We start from the raw sequence: 19,509 nt of genomic DNA on the forward strand, positions 1-19,509 counted from the left end.
CCATGGCAATTTTTGTTTCGAAGCTAGCCTTGGATGATTTTATGAGGGAACATAGTTTCTTGCTGATACTGATCAGGGATGTCTTCACTTCTTGGGATTTTACTTTCTTCTGTACTAGTTTCCTCCTCCTATTGTATAGCTTGTTTATGGCAGGGGTCCACCAGACTGGTTTCCTTTTCTTGGAGGAGTGAGTCTTGGTTTTGTTTGGGATAGCACGATCCATGCATTCTTGTAGGTGCCCGTAGAGTGCATTAGTAAAGGATTTTGCAGCTTGGACAGCGTTATCCTTTAGCATGGAGGCTTTGAAACTTCCCACCTTGTTCTTAAGTAAGGTGAATTTTGCTTTTGAAAAGTTTTTCATGGTGGTTTCTTTGACGGGGGGTGGTGGCGGAATGTGGATATCCAGAGTGGTTAGTTTATGGTCAGAACTAACCAGCGAGGGGTTGACCTCTGGTGTGGAACACTGGTCGCCCATGTTGGTGAAGACCAGGTCCAATATGTTGTCACCTCTGGTGGGGGTGTTGACCAGTTGGTCCAGGGCATTTGAGTTTATAAATTCTAGGAAATGTTGGGCAAGGGAGTTTGTACTTGAGTAGTTCTCCCATTTAATGTTTGGGTAATTGAAATCACCCAATATCAGGGTGTTTGGTAGGACCTTTATGTTTTCCAGTGTTTCCAGGAATGCGGAGTGGTGTCCTGGGACATGGTGGGTGATCTGTAGCAAGCTATAATTTGAATAGCAGTTTTGCCCGTTATTAGTTGCACGTGGATGATCTCTGAAGCATCGTGCTGTGCCACTAACCTGGAGGTGTGGGTATCCTTGATGAATATGGATACACCTCCGCCTTTTGTGTTTTGGTCTGGGTTTTGTGGCCAAAATGTATAGTATGAGTTGTAGCCTGATAGTGCTGGGGTGCACTCTGGAGCCTTAAACCAGGTTTCTGTTACTGCACATATATCGATTTTCTCTATACTGAGGAGTGCCTCGAGTGCATGCATTTTGAGGTTTAGACTTCTGGCATTGAGTAGTATTACCCACAGTTTTTTTGTTACTTGTGCTATTTACGGTAGTGGGTTTGCTTTTGAGCCTTGCCTAAGAAAAGGCACTGTGGGGGTGGCAAGAGCCTTGGCCAGTATTCGAAAGCCTAAGGGTGACAGGTGCAAGCCATCTCTAGCAAAGCAGCGTGGCTTGTTGAGCATGTCATCCCAGGCTGACAGACACTGAATCCCCTTTGAATGACACCAGAAGCTTAGCCAGTTGTTGAAATTGATAGTTTTTTCTCTATACCGTGGTATCATTCTTGGTGAGGGCAGGATGCTACTCAGGGTCATGGTAATGCTTTTTATTCCATCTTTTGAGAACATGAAAAAGTTAATTGTTAACATCCCCTTCTGAAGTGAAAAAAAATCTTTAAATGTGCTTCTTGTCTGCTTCTTGTATAGTTATGCATTCCCTAAAGTGTTATGATTCTGCAGATGCTGTCTCCAGAGCTGCTGCTACTTTTGGGTCATGCATGAGAAGAATTGCTTGGTTACATTCTGAATATCTGAAGACATTAAGATTGAGATTTTAAATCTGCCCTCCCCCAAGACAAAGTTTTTTGGTCCTTCTGCAGCTGAGCTTCTTAAGAGATTTGACGAGAGGAGAAAGTTGATTCATGGGGCGAGCCAAATCTTCCAGCATCCATTTTCAAGCCAAATAATTTGCTTTCACTTTGTTGACAGAGTTAGTCACATTAGGATAATAGCCTTTCTTTAGGGAAGGCTAGACAGGAAACTAAGAGGACCAATTCCAACAAGGTCAATTAGGAGGTGAGGATAGCCTCACAGACCAAAGACAACCGCAAGGCCTTCTACAGATATGTCCATAACCTGAAAAGCAGCACAAGGCAATGTTAAGGGGAGGTTGAGAGTTAACTTTTTCGTGTTCTTAAAAGATGGAAAGGATAAATAAAAAAGTAATAAAATTCATTCAACAGTGGGTACACTTGGAAGGGTAGTTTTTTCCTTCTTTCCAGGGGATTCTTCCATACCCGGTAAAACAAATTTCCCAGTTTGGTCCATTTATGGAACAAATGCTTTTACAGGGGGGTCATAGAAACTCCACCTGCCAACCTAAAGGGCAAAGGTTTTTATTCAGTAATGTTTTTGGTGCCAGAGAAAGAGGGGACCAGGAAAATTCTTTAAAAACCTCAGTCACCCCCAGTCATACCTCTCCTGTCTCAATCTTTTTCTCAAGTTCCAGAGTTCAGATTGCTCTCTCTTATCCTCTTATTAACTTTTATGGTAATGCTGGACTTGATACCTTCTGAAACATTCATATTGGCAAACACTTTAGGCATTTCAGATTTTTCTGTATCTGGCTGACACTCAGTTTTCTGTCTTACCCTTTGGGTTGTCCACTGCTCCAAGGTTATTTACATAGTGTATGAGTCCAGTAGTTGGCTATTCCAGAAGCTGAGGCATCCACATCTTTTCATATTTTGATGGTCATCTTACATTTGCAGAATCATTTTTTGATTGAGAGTCCTTGACAAGTGTTTTGAATTTCCTCCTCAGTCTGGACTTTCAAGTGAGCTAAAAAAATGTCTACTCCTTCCTTCTCTGTGTAGTTTTCCTGTGGCATCTTTTGGATGCTGCTATGGAAAGAGCTTTTCTTCCTACAAAGTACAAATGTATCAGTGGTTCTTACTGAGTTTTCCCATCTGATCTCTAGTATCTGCCAAGGAATTTCTCAGGATTCTGGGATATATGACCTCAATGATTCTAATGATTCCCTTGGTTAGACTTCACATGAGGAAAATTCAGAAGAATCTCAGGTCAATATGCTCTCAACATCAGTGCTGCTTATCTTTTCAGATTCCAGTCCTGTGGTTTGTAAGAAGGGTGGTACTCTAGTGGATGGTTGAACCAGTTCTCTCTCAGTACAGGCCTTCCCTTTTACCTTTCACCTTTTCAGTCAGTCAGAGGTACTGCTTCAGACATTGTGCGGGGTGCATTGCCAAAAGGAAGACAGCAGCAAATCAAAGTCAGAGATGATGGCAGTAGTAAATGCTTTGGAAGCCTTGAATCATCTGTGGTCTCTAGGATCACTGTTAGTGGAGGCAAAGTTTCCTCAGTCATTGGAGGGAAATTTAGGTCACTGAGGAGCGAAGTATTTTCTATTACAAGAAAGGTTATAATTTTGTCAGTGTAGGTGATAAAATAACATGCTGAAATGTTTTTGGTGTTCATTTCAGTTTGGGTGTGGATTACTTCATTTGTGCACAAAGTTTTTCTATAACCCTAGTGAGGAGGCTAGTACATAGGAGTAAATGCTGCTGAAGGTAGAGGATCACTATTTTGTGTGGAGACCTTTGTGTCTAGTATAAGGTTATATCTGCATCTATCACACTTAGAATTATTGCCTTGCAGTTAAAGGGAAATTGCCAGTGAACATGAGGGAATTTAGGCATTGTCTAAGGAATCTGAATGCAGGAGAAGTAGGATTTGGACAGTTTATGAACTAGACGAGTATGTGGAATTAGGATACAGAAAGTAGGTTGTTAAAGCTATGGGAAGATTGTTATTGAACTACTCTTGACCACATGTGATTAGTTGAGAACTCGATCAAAGTATGAAATGCAGGTAGAAATAGTGCAAATTTGTACCCTAGGATAGTATTTGTACTCACCGTGGTCTTTTCTGTTCCCTTCATAAGGTAGTAGTAGGAACTAGGTCAGAGATTGAAAAATACACTGTAAAATTGGGTTAATATTTTGTATACTGAAGTATGTACTTAGTGGGCAGGAAGATATGAAGGAGTGTAACTGAAGTTTAATCAAGTCGAAGTTTGGTCCTCTCAACATGATGCTGTAGTGCTAAATAGTAGGAGCAGATGGTACAAGTTTGAGAGGGGCTTCTAGGGTCAGTTTTAAATACAAGGTGTTTGTACAATGGTGGATTGGGTGAGGCAATCAAAAATAGTCATAGAGCAGCCTTAGGCGGCAGTTTACCAGAATTAAACTTTGTCCTGTCCTCTGTACCATAGATAGTTACTGTTTCTCAAGTACTCCCACAGTTCAGTTGAAGTTAATCCATTTGCCCAGTGTGAGGTATTTTGGGATATGTTAGTTAGATGAAGTTGGCATTTCAACAGCTACCCTCCATTAAAGATCCCATAGCATTTTGTGTTGTGGATTGTTGGAGGCATTGATGGGTTGAGATAAGTGTGCCTTGGTCTGCATTTATCTTGTTTAAACTTCATGGTGTTAGGTTTCTGGACCTTTAGTTGATTAAGATCTGTTGCTCCCCTTAGAGCATGCCTTCTATCATGAAATTCTTCTACCCCTTCCTGGAAGGCAGTGTCTTTTTTGTGGGAGGGAATGCTTTTTCTTGGTGCTTCCCCTTCTTTTGAGGGGGACTCCTCCACCCACCTTGATTCAGTGTGGGGGTCACATACATTGCATGGATATTTTGGAGATTTGCATTTGCTGGTAGGGCAGCCTTACAATGAGTATTTGGCCTCTAGAGTTAGTTGCTTTTGTGGTTTTAGATTATGGTGAATGCAGATGAATTACTAGTCTCCCAGAAATATCCTATCTTCAGAATTTGTCCCCATAGTGGTTCTTGTTGGAAACTTTGACTGTTTCAGAGGGAGTCTGGCCTTTTTTCTCCCTGTTTGGCCAACAAGACTTTGGGGAAGTTTGAGGTTTTCTTCTTCTGACTGTTCCAAGCATTATGCTTTTTTTAGAGTTGGGGTTGTCCTACCCCCCACCAAGCCTCTTGTAGACCAAAGAATGATGGGTGTGGAGTGATTTTTCTGACATTTGTGAATACAGAACCCTGCCTTGTTGAAGTACTCTGTTCTTTTTGCCTTCAGGCTTGAGCCTTTCTTTGCTTGGTTCATTCATTCTTTTGTTGGGTCCAACAGTGGAGTATGTAGCTGATGGAATTATTTCTGCTTCTGTTCAACTGGGAGCAGTTCTGCATGGACCCCTACTGTCTGTCCTTTCACTTGGGGGAAGGGGACCGTCCTACCGTTGGTCATGTGTGGAGAGCCAGGATGAGTTCTCAGTATCAGCTGAGTGGAAGCCCCTTTCCCAAAGGCAGCCCCTGTTACTTCTGATGATCCTATCCTTTTGGAGGATCTTTAACTTTTTGATAGGGTGTGTCTAACTGCTGTTGGGCTGTGAGATCCTCAGATCATACAGCATGGAGCTCTACTTGTGGGTGATTTTTTCATCATAAGCCAGTTCCATGGCATAGAGGGAAAAATGCCCTGATTGTGAACAGTGGTTCTGGTGTATTTTGCAACTAGCAAGGGTAGGAGAAGGAATTGTGAGGCTAATGTCTTTCTCAAGTTAAGACGGAAGTGGCTAGAGGAGGCATTCCAACTATGCGTCCAAGATGGAGCCACTCCCACTTAATCTGACTCAGTGTCAGTCAGTCTTTAGGGTTGACACTTGTACTCAGACTGGAGAAGGGTTAACACTGTGTAAGCACACTAAACCTCTGAGAAACAGTGGTGGCTCTGTCCTTTCACTATTGCATGAAGTCATATGCCGTTAAGGGGAGCCTAGCAACCTAGGAGCTGGTGGAGTTTGCAAGTACCACATTAGTGCACTACAAATACATGCAGTTGAATGAAAATAGACTTTGGAAGAAGCCACACTGCCTCAACAAACAAGCCCACAAACTGCATCCAGTACTGAAAAACATCATGGTTGCTTTGCCTCATACAGGTGTCCCTACTGGTACTAAATGGCTGTCTTTTTCTCCACTTTGAGTCATTCTCTATCCTTTTCCTCTTCTCTTGAGGAGGTGGACCTTGTTCTTGGACATATCCTCATTGCCTGGCTTTCTGTAAGAGCAGGAGCTAAGAGAATGGATGAGATCCTTTTCTCCAGAAAATGCTACAAAGTTCTTGTGTGGGGTTCTTCTCTAGAAGTTGAGAGTTCAGGTCCACACTTACTGTTTATCCATCACTGCTGGAAGAGTGAATGAGTCTACAGTCTCTCTTGCCCTTTTAGAAGACGTGCATTGGTCTGTTGGCATTATGGCATACTTAAGTTCCTAGACTGTGGTTATGTAATCTCTGTAGTGCAACTGCTTCCATTGCTTGCTTGGCCTACCTTGCCTTGCGTAGTCACCATGCCTCTTAGATTTATGGCGTTCCCTAACATACAGTCATTCTTGCTTGTGTCTTTGGCATTAGGCCCTCAAACTAGACATTTCGTAAAGTTTTGTCATTTTGTCCATGCTAGTATTTTCTTCATTTAGGTATTTTTATTGCTTGACGTTTAATCAAATTGTAGGATCCATTAAGGAGGGTCCTGTTCATACATCAATTGATAAAACAAAGTCATATGTGTTACATAAGTAGTACAAAATGGGAGCTTAAGCTTTTCCAGTACATTACCCTGATAGTTTGTCATTTCTCCTGTTGCACAAAGGGAATGTGAACAGTAATAACACTTCTTTCCCTTTTCATTTTCTGTGCCTAAGCAAGCTTGCCATGGCTGCTGTGGATAGGTAGCTGTGATCTTCTCTCTTAGATTTCCTTGTGTAGCAGAAATCTTGGCTCACAGCTTGCTCTGCCCTCATGTGAAGAACAGCCATTTGGTATTTTGCCCTTTTTATCCTGGATAGTCTTCTGATGATCTTACTCTGTGTTCAGAAATTTGGGTTCCTAATGTTACAGGGAGAAGTTTAACCATTTTATGGACAAAGTCGGGAATGCTTAACTTTAGGGTATATATATTTTTTAAATAATAATGTCTGCAGATTTACCAAAGGTATATTTGTCAGGTAACGTCCAATAACACTGCATAAAGAAGGCTTACCTGTCAAGTCTATCCAAGTATTGTAGTTCTGCTTCACCTTGTGACATCTTTTTCTTGTTCTGTCCTGGCATCTTAAACCTCTTTAACTTGCACTGTACCATTGCTTACAGTTATGCATTCAAGGTCTCTCTATGCTGCCACTAAAGCAGTTTTTTTTTATTTTTTTTTTTTATTTGAAGGGTTCCTCCTGCTAGCTGCCACCCATGTTTTTCTTCTGTGATGACTTTCCTCTTCACATCTTCCACTTGTCCCTTAATAGTTACAGCCACTCATCTTTCTCTTGCTTTTGATGTACACTTGCCCATTTATCTAGTTCTGACTTCATCCCTCATCTCCATTTTAGTAATTGTGTTGCACATTGTTCTTCTAATGTTATTTCACATTATTGCCTCCAGAAATTGTATAGACTACTCATATTTCTGGCCTTAGTAATGCTCTTGTAGAGTAGACGGATTATTTTAACATCTTTGGCATCTACTTTGCCATATATTACAGGCTGCTTTCTAAGATTTGAGCATTTGAATATCTGTGGACAAAATTGGCATTGGGTTTACATGGAATCTCCTCAATAAAACTTAATTTGAGTTGAGGATGATAAAAAAAATCTCTGTTAAAGCAGCAGAAATAAAAGCTCTACTAAAACCTTTGAACCCGTAAGTGTTTTTTGCAGGGGAAAGCCCCCCCAGCACCCCTCTCCTACTCAAATGTATCAACTTGCAAGGTCAAGCAACCTGTGAGGTAACAGAATATTTCATTTTCACTCAGAAACAAATATTCCTCAGGGGTTGTACTTCCTCAAACTTAACACACACTTTCAAAAGCATTAGTTTCCATTGCTGCATTAACTTTGCAAAATATCACAACACTATGAAATAATGTTCTCTCTCCCATCCATTTTGTTGTGTACTTGTGTGCTTTTTTTGCACTTCTGTTCTCCTGTAGAGAACTGCTTACGAGTCCAGAATTGCACTAAACTTAGTATCGTCATAGTTCAGAAAAGAGTATCATACTTATTTGTATAACTTGCGTAGTCTTCTTTTTGTGATGATGTGGTATACCAAGAAAGACATCCATGTGTGATTGGGGGAAATAAGAAATTCAGACTGGATTGAACTGGAAATGTTTTTGGCATGAATATCTTTTCTGGACAGAGGAAGGACGGCAAGGAGACGTGATGGAATGAGGAAGTACAGGAGAGTATACAGAGAAAGAGGTTGGCAAAGAAGAAGTGGGATTGTCAGAGAGCTGAAGAAAGTAGACAGGAGTATAAGGAGATAAGGTGCATGGCAAAGAAAGAGGTGGCGAAGGCTAAGGATAAGGCATATGAAGAGTTGTATGAAAGGTTGGACACTAAGGAGGGAGAAAAGGACCTGTACCGATTGGCTAGGCAGAGGGACTGAGCTAGTAAAGTTGTGCAGCAGGTAAGGGTGATAAAGGATAATGAGGAAAACGTGCTCACAAGCAAGGAGAATGTGTTGAGCAGATGGAAAGAATACTTTGAGGGGCTGATGAATGAAGAGAATGAGAGGGAGAGAAGGTTGGATGATGTGGGGATAGTGAATCATGAAGTGCAATAGATTAGCAAGGAGGAAGTAAGGACAGCTATGAAGAGGATGAAGAATGGAAAATCTGTTGGCCCAGATGACATACCTGTGGAAGCATGGAGGTGTTTAGGAGAAATGGCACTGGAGTTTTTAACCAGATTGTTTAATTAAATCTTGGAAAGTAAGAGGATGCCTGAGGAATGGAGAAAAAGTGTTTTGGTACCGATTTTTAAGAATAAGGGTGATGTGCAGAGCTGTAGTAACTACAGAGGGATTAAATTGATCAGTCGCAGCATGAAGTTATGGGAAAGAGTAGTGGAAGCTAGGTTAAGAAGGGACGTGATGATTAGTGATTAGCAGTATGGTTTCATGCCGGGAAAGAGCACTACAGATGCGATGTTTGTTCTGAGAGTGTTGATGGAGAAGTACAGAGAAGGTCAGAAGGAGTTGTATTGTGTTTTTGTAGACTTAGAGAAAGCATATGACAGGTGCCTAGAGAGGAGTTGTGGTATTGTATGAGGAAGTCTGGAGTATCAGAGAAGTATGTAAGAGTGGTACAGGGTATGTATGAGGGTAGTGTGACAGCGGTGAGGTCTGCGGTGGGAGTGATGGATGCGTTTAAGGTGGAAGTGGGATTACATCAAGGATCAGCTCTGAGCCCTTTCTTATTTCCAATGATGATAGGTTGACAGACGAGATCAGACAGGAGTCCCCGTGGATTATGATGTTTGCAGATGACATTGTGATCTGTAGTGAGAGTAGGGAACAGGTGGAGGAGACCCTGGAGAGGTGGAGATATGCTCTAGAGAGAAGAGGAATGAAGGTCAGCAGGACTAAGACAGAATATGTGTGTGTGAATGAGAGGGAGGATAGAGGAATGGTGAGGATGCAAGGAGTAAAGGTGGCGAAAGTGGACGAGTTTAAATACTTGGGATTAGTAGTTCAGAGTAATGGTGAGTGTGGAAGAGAGGTGAAGAAGAGAATACAGGCAGGATGGAGTGGGTGGAGAATAGTGTCAGGAGTGATTTGTGACAGACTAGTACCAGTAAGAGTGAAAGGGAAGGTCTACAAGTGGGTAGTGAGACCAGCTATGTTATATGGGTTGGAGACACTGGCATTGACAAAAAGGCAAGAGTTAGAGCTGGATGTGGCAGAGTTAAAGATGTTAAGATTTGCACTGGGTGTGATGAGGGTGGACAGGATCAGGAGTAAAGTATATTAGAGGGTCAGCCCAGGTTGGAAGGTTTGGAGACAAAGCCAGAGAGGCATGATTACGTTAGTTTGGACATGTGCTGAGGAGGGATGCTGAGTATATTGGGAAAAAGATGCTAAGGATGAAGCTACTAGGCAACAGGAAAAGAGGAAGGCCTAAGATGGTTTATGGATGTGGTGAGAGAGGACATGCTGAAGGTGGTTAGTGTGACAGAGCAAGATGCAGAGGACAGGAAGAAATGGAAACAGATGATCCGCTGTGGCGACCCCTAATGGGAACAGCTGAAAGAAGATGATGTTGATGGATCTTTTGTCCATTTTTAAGCTGGACTAAAGGCATGAATGATTATCTTCATTTTCTTACTGTACCTGAAAACTGCAAACTTGTTTGCTATTAAAATACTGTGTATTTATTGATCACTTTTTGTCTGATGAAAAGGTAGGTCCAGCTGTACTCCTTTTTTATTTATCAGTAGAAACCGACAATTTCAACCTTAAAAATTCAGTGCAAGTACAGTATATTTCATTTTGTGTAGCCGTAAGCAATAAGTAGTTGAGTTTTCAGAGTTAAACAGCGTTACAAATTAAACATTATTCAAGCAGTTGACGCATAATGTAAACTAGATTAAAGCAGTGACTGTCTTAATGGTAGGATATTTAAAGCAGATCTGTTATGCAAGTAAAATCAGAGGTTTGGTAATGTTGAAAGCAAAGTACTTGTCAATTCTTGGCATTAAGAGAAGCAGACAATATGGGGTTTGCATTTTTTTTATGTTAGCATAAGTGCTGTAATATCTTTTTTAAAAATGTTTTATTTGATTTTTCTCAGGATCGCATATTGAACTCAGCACATGGTACCAGACAAGACCATCTTCTTGTAGGAGCATATAGAAGTCCAAAGAAAGAGAATATTGAGCTTTTAAGTGACCTATTGGATGATGAACCATGTGATCCAAACAAATGTGAAAGGTGGGACATTTCTGCTTTGGAGGAATTTGCTCAGTATACTAAGACTGACCAGTGGACAGAAAATGCGAACGAGACTCCACTTCTTGGTATTAGTTCTGGACCTTTTGTTAAGGAAGAAGAAAGACCTTGGGTATCAACTTTATGTTCATTAAGCCAAGAGCACATCCCACTGCCTAATGATACCATCTGTGTCTTAAAAAGAGAAGCATCAGGGGCCATTTCCAGAAATTTACAAGCCCCTAAGTTGAATAGCTTTTTAGAGCATCATTCAGATTCATATACTGAAGTTAGATTGGTTGCCAGTGGTAAACATTGTAATTCTTATTCTAGATTTGAGAGAGAGCCTAGGGATGAAACTTGTTCTGCTACTCTATTAAAGAAGTCTTTAGTGAGAGATGCTAATAAAAGTAGCTTACAGGCATTTAATGAAGGAGCATTTGGACACACAGTTCTGTACTCTCAGGATTCACTGAGATCACAGCATTGCCATCCAGTTATAAAAATGTGTGATGTAGGTAGCATTAAGGTGGAAACCTTCTCCGACGATGAAGAGAAACCAGGTGCTTGGAGGTCAGTTAATGACTATGGGAGAACTCTGGCTAGAGGAAGTACTGAGTCACAATGTGAGCTCACAAATGAGGAACACAACTACTCCATGTTTAGCTCTGCTGAGAGTCTTGGACCCATGGCAGCAGTGAATGATGTGGATGCGTCAGGCAGTGAATCAAGCTCTACTTCAGAGCAGGAAGAAAGTGAAAATGACTTAACAGAGGATGAGGATGAATATGATGAATATGAGGATCGGAATGTTGAAGAGGGTTCTGGTAGCAGTAATGTTTCTGAATCAGGTAAGTCTTTTGTTTTGTTTGCATTATTGATTGGAATATAGATTGCATATTACCACATGTACTTAAGCATACCTTGATAGACGTCAGGTCTTAGGAGTGCTGAGCAGGATTGGAAATTATACTTAAATGTCCATGCTTTTAGAGATTCATGATATTTTATTACATTAACTCCAAGCTTCATGTACACTAATGTATTTCAAATAATGATTTAATGTGATGATGCATTTTGTGATTTTTTTAGTCTTAAGATGTTTATCATATTGATCACTGCTGCAGTAGCCTTAGCTATATGGGTTATTACCGGCCAAGAATGTAACAGGTGGCCAGCTTTCAGAACTTTGTACCTTTCCTGTACTCTAACCATTAGACAGCTTCAGCTGAGCTCCCTAAAAAGACGTATTTGAGTGCAAATCTCTTCAGAGGTCTCCAGCCACCAAAGAAAGTTGTCCAGTATAGGCTTTCAAGGATCGACGGTCGACTTGTGCTGTTAAATTGCTGGGCAGACAAGTCCCCCATGGGAGAAAAACCTTCATTAAAAAATTATTTAATTGTACTTTTATGGTTAGGAAAGTTGATGTTCATCGTGTTACACTTCTGCAGTCATTACACTAGGGTTATCCTGCCGTCAGGAGGTCCCGCAGTCGGCCAGAGTTCCGAAGTCTTGGTCCGGCGTCGGTTGCTGTCGCTTCCTCCCTGACGTCAGTGCGACAGGGCTATACAAGATGCAGCCAACGCCATTTTCTCCAGTCTTTCTTGCTGCGCGGTGCCCGAAGCAGAAGCAGTTCACAAGTGCCGGTCGGCCTACTCCTGAGATTTTCATTCCGAATCCAGAACTGAAGTCTTCTAAAAAAGCTAAGTACCCCATTGGGGAAACTTTTTCTTGCATACCAAAAAACACTAGGTGAACGAAAAATAGCAGTCCAACAGCGATGAAACCACTTTGCTCTTTATTGAATTCTGGTACCTCGGCCTTCGCCTTCACAAGGAATACTTTCCATAAAAAAATCCAACGCTTATAAACCATCAGCACTAATCAATTAAATAATTAAATAATTGATAATTAAATAATTTGCAAAAAATGCATTCATTTAAGGAACCTAACAATGATTTATTACTTCTCAAATGTATATATTTTAAATTTTAAACTAAATTAAATATTTATTACTTAAAAATTCTTAATACAATACTCTCCATGAAAAACATTAACAAATACTAGACAAATACATCATTTTAATTCTTAAATCTCTAAATTCAAACCATTAGGATGTAAAGTATTGTAATTAATAATAAATCTAGATTCCATATTCAGCAATCTTCTAGTGCAATCAATACTGTTGGAGTTTAACCCCATGGCACTGAAAAAAAAAAAAAATTTGGATGGCACAAAAATCAATGGAGTTAGTTTTAATGCCATCAACCATTTTGATTGCAATTCTTTGGGCGTAATTTACATATTAGGATGTAATTGTACACCTAAAAAATGGTATATTGGGCAGACCAAGAAAAGAGTGAAATTAAGAATTCTTGAGCACATTGGTGATATAAGGAGGGGGAGGTTAGAAAGTCCAGTGGCCAGCCACTTCCATGAAGTACACGGGGGAGTGGATAATGGGTTGATTTTTAGTGTTTTGGGCAAACCCAGGGGGTTAAACTCCAACATTATTGATTTCACTAGAAGATTGCTGAATATGGAATCTAGATTTATTATTAATTACAATACTTTACATCCTAATGGTTTGAATTTAGAGATTTAAGAATTAAAATTATTAAACGTCGGTTTGATTTTGCCCGACATTATTTTGGTAGAAAATTCAATTACACCATGCCGTCGAAAATTCTGATGACCGCAATGCATAAAAAGCGCAAGGACAGGCATCCGAGGCCCAAAACTGATGACGAGACCTCTTCTAGGCCGATCGCCGGTTCTCCGGTTTTCAGCGAGGCACCTACGCAGCCCCTGACGACCGCTTCCACAGAACCACAGACTGCATCCGACTCCCACGTGGAGCTGGCTGGGCCTTTGGACGCACTAGGCCTTCAGCTTACCGATCCTAAACCTACAGAGGGAATCGAAGTAGCTGAGCAATCCACAGTTACAGAGGGTGTTTTCAGACCTACCCAGTCAACCATTAAACCCTCTGTTAAGTTTAAGCCCCCCTTAAAAGCAAAGAAACAGACACAACTCTCTCCAGGACAGGCTTCCATGCCTAAGAAACAAATGCTAAAAATGGCCGAGGACCTTATCACCCTGATCAGGGGGACCCATCCCCCTCCTGATAAAAGGCCCAGACAGGATGCAGACTATGAATCTTCTGACCAGGTGTCCATTTCCTCTGACTCTTCCTCGGACCTAGGATATTCTTTACCCCCTTATGAGGATTCTGATGCTGAGGAATCAATTCTATCAGCCTCTCCGCCTGAGGATTACTCCTTTGGGGAGACCTTGCTTACCATGAGGGAGCATTTCCATTGGGAAGGTCAGGATTACTCCGAATCCAAGGAAAGGCTCAGAGACTTCCTTTTATTGCCTCAGCACAGACCCCTTGCTATCCCGCCAGTTCTAGACATTGTGGATGATGTGTATACACTGAAGCCAGTTTGAACCCTGACTCTTTACCCCCAGCCCCAGTTAAACCTGATAGATATTACAGAGTCCCTGACTCTCACAAGTTTCTGTACAAAAGCCCTGTTGCTGACCCTGAAACTATTTCTCAGGGACCCAAAGGGATTAAGGCTTCATCAGCAAAAAACCTAGTTCCCTCTGACAGAGATTCCAGAGCTTTAGACATATGGGGAAAGAAGGTATATACATCTGCAACTCTAGCAATGAGAGCCTTAAATTGCCAGTTTCACATGCTAAAATATCAGCAATTTTTGATGTCTCAGTTGAAACAAAAGATGCTTCCAGATTCAGATCCTCCTAACTTAAAAGAAATGCAGGATTTATTTCATGCTGCTGAACAAGTGGGAAAACATACTTTGCAATGTGGGTTTGACTCCTTAGAGGCCTCCTGTAGAGCAGCAGTTACAGGCTCTGTCATTAGAAGGCATGCTTGGTTAAAAGAACATACGTTACCAGATCATGTTAAGGTAAAATTATTGGATGCACCTTTGCAGCGGGATGTGCTGTTTGGAGTTAAGGCAGAGGAGGTATTAAAGAAGATGGAGGATAAGGCAAAATCTATGCAAACGGTGAAAGATTTCTTACAGGTTCAGCCTCCTCGTTTTAGCAGAAATTGGCCAACAGAGAATTGGTCCTTTCCAGTCGCAGACAGACCTCAAAGGGGCAGATACAGACGTCCAAGAGGTAGAGGTCAGACACAAGGCCCTTACAGGCCTCGACAGTGGGGCACACCAGCCCAGAAAGAAGGAGAAGACAGGCCTCAATCTTATAAAAAACAGACTCAATGACTTTCCACTACAGTTGCCAAACAATTCTCTCTTGGCAGCCCCCTTAAGAGGAAAACTGGCACTTTTCTATCACAACTAGCATTGCATCACCAAAGACAAATGGGTTCTCAACATTGTGTTTCAAGGTTACAGATTCCATTTTCACACCCTGCCAAGGCTAAAAGGAATGCCAGATCTGCCACCAAATCAACGGGTAGAGGCTCAAAGACAAATTACAGCACTCATGGACATGAGAGCTATTCAGAAAGTACCACTACAGGGACAAGGATTTTACTCAAGACTCTTTCTGGTTCCCAGAAAGGACAAAGCCTGGAGACCCATTCTGGACCTTTCTACACTAAACACTTACCTGGATGTATCAAAATTCAAGATGTTGACACTACAGCAGCTTCTTCCCATGCTGGGCAAGAAAGCTTGGCTCGTGACATTGGACCTCAGAGTCATACCTGCATGTCCCTATCAGACAAAACTGCAGAAGATACCTCAGATTTCTAGCAGGTTCAATGCACTATCAATTCTCTGCACTGCCCTTTGGCTTATCTACTGCGCCCAGGGTCTTCACAAAGTGCCTGGCACCAGTAATTGCATTTTGCAGGCAAAAAGGAATTCAAATTTATCCATACCTGGACAACTGCCTGATTCAAGCAGAGAGCAAGGACATTCTACTAAAGCATCTGGCGTACGTAAAAAAGTTATTAAGTTGCCTGGGGTACACAGTAAACGAAAATAAATCAAAACTAGTGCCCTCACAACAGATAATATTCCTGGGTGCCAGCTTGAACACAACGGCCCAGATGGCTTATCTCACGCCAGACAAGCAAGGACAACTGACTCAGTATTTTCAATTAATGGCAACAAAGACCCAACTCCCTGCAAGAAAAATTCTGCAGGCCTTGGGCTACATGGCATCATGCATACTACTAATTCCATATGCCAGACTGCATATGAGGAAACTACAATGGTACCTAAAGAACGTATGGTCTCAGCACTGTCAAAGTTTGGAAACAGTTATACCACTAATTCCTTGCCTACAACAGGAGTTTTGATGGTGGGCACAAGCTTGTCACCTCAACAAGGGACAGCCTTTCACTCAACCCACAGCCAGGCAAACACTGACAACAGATGCATCGGATTACGCTTGGGGAGCACACATGGCAGGAAAATGTATCCAAGGCGAGTGGCCTACAGAGCAAGGACATCTCCACATCAATCAGAAAGAGATGCTAGCTGTACAAAATGCTATTATGGCTTTCAAGGACCTACTGCATCCAGGACAATTACTACTAAAGACAGACAACACCACAGTTATGTGGTACATAAACAAGCAAGGGGGCACACACTCCTACCCCCTCTGCAGGCAAGCCATGACCTTGTGGAACACAGCTGTAAACTACCAAGTTCATCTGCAAGCACAATTCCTGCCAGGAGAGAAAAACACACTGGCAGATGACCTAAGCAGAAACATTATGGACCCACACGAATGGAAACTGAATCCACAAATATTCAGAATGATAACACAAAAATGGTGGAGCCCGGACATAGATCGGTTTGCTTCCCCAAAGAACTGCCAATTACAGAAATTCTGCACAAGGAGCTACCATCCACAAGCATGGAAAGTGGATGCCCTCTCATTCAGCTGGAAAAAACTACAAGTATGTGCTTTCCCCCCTTTACCTCTCCTCCCAAAGGTACTCATAAAAGCCAGGCAGGAAGAGCCAAAAATGATACTGATTGCACCAGACTGGCCATGCCAGCACTGGTACCCAATCTTAAAGAACTTAGCACAAGAACCACCCTGGATTTTGCCTCAAATCCCAGAGTTGCTGACACAGCACAACAGTCAGATACTTCACAGCCAGCTAAAGACCTTAAACCTAGCTGCATGGAAAATTCCCTAGTCAAGCAAGCAATGCCTCTCTCCAAAGCTGTTATGGATGCCATTCTGGAGGCCAGAAGGCCTAGCACCAGGAAAAAATACTCGGATAAATGGAAGAGATTCTGTGCCTGGAACCAAGCACACAGCCTTGACCCTCTTGTCCCAAACATTCCTCAGATACTGCAATACTTAACTGAGATGCTGGACAAGGGCCTCTCTTTTTCATCCATCAAGATCCATGCCTCAGCTATCTCTGCTCATTACAACACGGATCCACCAATTTTTTCTAATCCTTTGCTCAAACAATAAATACCTCAGAGGGCCTAAAAACATAAGACTGCCCCGTAGAGCACCTACACCAGCTTGGGACCTCAACTTTGTTTTGGAGAAATTAACTCTACCGCCTTTTGAGCCAGCTAACACAGCAGAAATAAAATAGATCTCTTGGAAAACTGCTCTGCTACTGGCAATTACATCAGCACGAAGAGTTTCAGAATTACAGGCACTAATGGCAGTGGAACCTTTCCTCATCTTCCATCAGGACAGGGTGTCTTTAAGAACTAACCCTACGTTTATGCCAAAGGTGGTATCAAGTGTGGCTCTGAACCAAACTATTCACTTGCCAACTTTTTATCCAAAACCACAGAACAGGGGAGAAATTGCTACATTCTTTGGACATTCACAGACAGTTACGCTTCTACTTGGACAAAACCAAAGCTTTCAGAAAATCTGAGCAATTATTGGTAGCATACGCTGCAGGAGCACAGGGAAAAGCCATTTCAAAGCAGACTATTTCAAAATGGATAGGACACTGTATACGTTTCTGCTATACCCACCATGGGAAACCTGTACCTAACAGCATTAGATCTCACTCCACCAGGGCAACAGCCACTTCAACTGCCTACCTCAGAGGAGTACCTACCAAGGATATTTTGGAAGCAGCAACATGGAGTTCTGTGCATACCTTCACCAAACATTGCCATTTGCCTTTATACTCCAAATCCAGAGCTGGCTTCGCCACTGCTGTACTGCAGGGCTTTATAGCCACCCCTAATGCCTTATAGATCCAGCCACCCTACCTCAGCTTTGGGATTCCACCCAAGTGTAATGACTACAGCAGTGTAACACGATGAACATAGTACAGTTTTGTACCTACCATAAATGTAGATGTTGTTCGAGTGTTGACACTGCTGCAGTCCATCTTACCCTCCCTCCCTCCTTCCCCTCTTACTTTCTGGTACTTACCTAGGACATCTACCCTTTTTACCAATGGGGAGTAACCTAAAAATGGTTGTTTGCTTTTCTTTTGTATTGTTTACTAGCAATTTGATTTGCCTACCTATTTGGGGACACCTGACATCTGGGGCAAGAAAAACTGAAGAAAATGGCGTCGGCTGCATCTTATATACCCCTGTCGCACTGACGTCAGGGAGGAGGCAACAGCAACCGATGCCGGACCAAGACTTTGGAACTCTGGCCGACTGCGGGACTGCCTGACGGCAGGATAACCCTAGTGTAAAGACTGCAGCAGTGTCAACACTCGAACATCTACATTTATGGTAGGTACAAAACTGTACTTTTTTTTTTTCTAGGAGTTTGTATTTAAACAAATTGTCTATAGACTTAACTGTACTTTTAAATATGGGTGCATTTTTTCCTGTCAGTTTAAAACTTGTTGAAAGCAGTTGAAAACTATTTTTTATTTGGGGAAAATTGGCAGCAGTGAATGACTTGTTTTACTTTTTGGGGCTGTCAAAGTATATTAAGGTACATTCTTGTGTGTTTTTATTAGGGGAAAAATGACTTTTTGCAACTTTAAATTTTTACCTGCTTGGCACCATTTTCGGCTTGACCATTGAACAAACTACCAGTGGCATGATTGGTCCTTCTTACGGCCCCCCCAAAAAAGCATTGCTACCACACCAGGCTAGCAGTTTGCTTCTGTGGACCAGTGATTAGCCATGTCATCTGTGACTGTTGAGGTCCCCTCAGTGGGCAAAGGAAAACCCCTCTTGTTGGTCCTTGGAATCAGGGAATCTTTCAGATTTTTCAGACCTGCTTTTCCAAGATTTCCAAGGGATTCTCTACCCAATTATCCAGTTTTGGCAAGAAACAAAATAAACAGTCTCAGCAAAATGCTGATAAACAGACATATATGAAGGAATGCCCCTGGGGGTTTGAAAAAGAAGACTGGACCTCCCCCCCCCAAAAGGGCAATCTAAGAAGACAAATAACTATATAAGGACCCCCCTCCCCCCCCCCACACACACACACCACCACCACCACCCTAGCAGTCCCTTTACTCTTTTAGAAAGTCAGAGACTCCATTTCTCTCTTTGTCAACATATAGTTTCAGACAAATGAGTTCTGAAGATCATTCATTAAGATTATGGATGGCAGTGGGAGGACATTGCTCCTTTTCAGGGAGTAATTCCTCATTGACCAGACCATACTCCTGTGTTCCCCCTGTCCATCAATATATGTTTTTCAGTGAGTAATAGAGCCAGTTCCTCTCTTCCCAGTTTGGGAAAGATTTTTAATCAGGGATGTTTTCAGTGACAATGAAAGAAAGTGCCTGGAGACCAGTTCTGGATTTTTCATTCCTAAACCAATTTTTGAACGTGCCAAAGTTCAAAATGCTGCCACTTCACAATCTGTTGCATCATCTTCCTTATGTAAGTTTCCTGGTAAAACTAGATTTAAAAAGATGCTCATCACATCCGGATTCATCAAGATTTCAGAAGTTTCTTAGGGTTGTGTGTGTCGATCACATTATTAGTTCTCTGCTTTACCCTTTGGACTATCTACTGCACCAAGAGTATTGA

General features: G+C 41.9%; 1 protein-coding gene across 1 annotated transcript in view; it reads left to right on the top strand.

Annotated features, from left to right (window-relative positions):
- LOC122789343 (CREB3 regulatory factor-like) overlaps window positions 1–19,509 on the top strand; it is a 1,518,167-nt gene that overhangs the window by 686,006 nt on the left and 812,652 nt on the right. Inside the window, exon 3 of the mRNA XM_044056721.1 lies at window positions 10,410–11,397. Within this exon, the coding sequence (XP_043912656.1) occupies window positions 10,410–11,397 (988 nt within the window). The remainder of the gene's footprint in view (window positions 1–10,409; window positions 11,398–19,509) is intronic.

Source organism: Protopterus annectens, chromosome 14.part0 (genome assembly GCF_019279795.1).
Source record: "Protopterus annectens isolate FY-2018-M chromosome 14.part0, PAN1.0, whole genome shotgun sequence".
Classification (NCBI taxonomy): domain Eukaryota; kingdom Metazoa; phylum Chordata; order Ceratodontiformes; family Protopteridae; genus Protopterus; species Protopterus annectens.